Raw genomic sequence first — 1,906 nt, forward strand, 5'->3', positions numbered from 1 at the left:
CAGGAGGTTTGATCTGCTAAACTTTAATGATGGTCGAGGTATTTAATGCATCCGATAATTATTGGATGCAGTAATAATACCATCAAACTCGAATGTTGGAATATTACGAGCCACTCGTAATCCTGTCCGAAGTGCCCTGTTTATTTCATTTGCATATGATTGTTCTTCCCCAGAGTAGGAAGTACTTGTACGGGTATTATGCAATATGATAGACATTCAGAATAATAGCTATAATGTTTTTTTTTTTATGAATCCAGCAAAAAAAGGGACACCTTCTAAAACTTGTAGAAAGAATAGCATTTTCCAAGTGCTTTTCTCAATGCCTGTTTCATCTGGTCATTTCTCAGGCTATAGATGAAAGGGTTCAGCATGGGGGTAACAATGGTGTAGATCACTGATACTACTTTGTCCTTCTCAAATGAGTAACTTGAGGTGGGTCGGATGTAGCTGAATAGGATGGTCCCATAGTACAAACTGACAACAATGAGATGGGAAGAGCAGGTGCTGAAGGCTTTGCGCCTCCCCTCACTTGAGTTGATGCTCAAAATGGCCGTAATAATGCGGGCATATGAGACCACAATGGAGATCACTGATACTAGAATGACGGACAGAGACTCTGTAAGAATCAAGAGTTCATTGACAGAGATGTCTGAGCAAGAGAGCTTCAGCAGCGGTGGAATGTCACAGAAGAAGCTTTCGATTAAGTTGGACGCACAAAAGGACAGTCTGGCAATCATCATGCTGTGCAACAAGGAGTTCAGGAGACCAACTACCCAAGAACCAGTGACTAACTGGCTACAGACCTTCTTGTCCATCACCATTAAGTAGTGCAGTGGGTTGCAGATGGCCACGTACCGGTCATAAGCCATTGCCCCAAGTAGAAGGAGGTTAATGCCCACCATGGCAACAAAGAAGTATAGCTGTGTGATACAATGTGAGAAGTAGATGTTCTTCCTCTGTGAGATACTGTTGTTGAGAAGCTGGGGAACTATCACAGTCATGATAGAGATATCCACCACTGATAGGTTCCCAATTAAGAAATACATGGGTGTATGAAGCCGTAGGTCAGAAATGATGGCTGTCATGATGGAGATATTGCTTAGTAGTCCAACCAAGTACATTACAAGAAAAAGCATGAAAAGAGCCCTCTGATGGCTTGGATGATCCGACAACCCCAAGAGGATATAATCCATCACACTGGTTTGGTTCTTGGCATCCATTTTTCATCACCAATGATCTGCAGCTATAAAGATATATAGGTATAATTGGAAAAAAAACAATCAACATTATATAAACAGGACCAGATTCAAAAACTGCATTGTGTAGTACATAAACTAGCACTATGGTAATACTACTCTCATAATAAAAATTTGAGTTCACAAACCTATGACCTGAGAACTGTGCCTTCGCCCAACCCACATTTTCAGTGTGGTTATCTTTGCTATATTGGGGGTGATCTCAGCACAGGTAGGATCATATTTTAGTAGTAAATGTGGGCGGAACCAGGAAAAGTCTTGGGAAAGCTGGGGAATATCTATTACTAAATGGGAGGCGTTTAGGCAAATTTAAGAAAGTGTTTAGGCAGGAACAAGTTAACACATACACACACCCACAAGAGACTAAAACCACTGCTATTCACAAGCTACACTTCTATAGCAACTACAGGCTCAAACCTATCAAAATAGGCTCAAATGTAGTCTAGTCTAGCTTCGAGGAAGACAAGCACCACTCACTGGTACTGTAGCACGCTCACATAAAAATTAATGTAGACATGAAATAATTTAACACAACTAAACTAATGTTAAATAAGTGCAGTTAGTTTCCCATTTAAATGATATATGTATATATCTAGACATACAGATGGACAGATAGATAGATAGATAGATAGATAGATAGATAGATAGAT

General features: G+C 40.0%; 1 protein-coding gene across 1 annotated transcript; it reads right to left on the reverse strand.

The window, feature by feature from the left end:
- Nucleotides 1-275: 275 nt before the first annotated feature.
- Nucleotides 276-1,220, reverse strand: LOC144785355 (olfactory receptor 1f45-like). Its single transcript, XM_078664312.1, has one exon. The coding sequence runs from the start codon at nt 1,218-1,220 to the stop codon at nt 276-278; it is 945 nt and encodes a 314-aa protein (XP_078520438.1).
- Nucleotides 1,221-1,906: the final 686 nt, after the last annotated feature.

The sequence above is a fragment of the Lissotriton helveticus genome, chromosome 10 (assembly GCF_964261635.1).
Source record: "Lissotriton helveticus chromosome 10, aLisHel1.1, whole genome shotgun sequence".
Taxonomy (NCBI): domain Eukaryota; kingdom Metazoa; phylum Chordata; class Amphibia; order Caudata; family Salamandridae; genus Lissotriton; species Lissotriton helveticus.

Coding starts and splice junctions, on each gene's coding strand:
- LOC144785355 (XM_078664312.1), bottom strand. CDS start 1,220: ATGGATGCCAAGAACCAAACCAGTGTGATGGATTATATCCTCTTGGGG.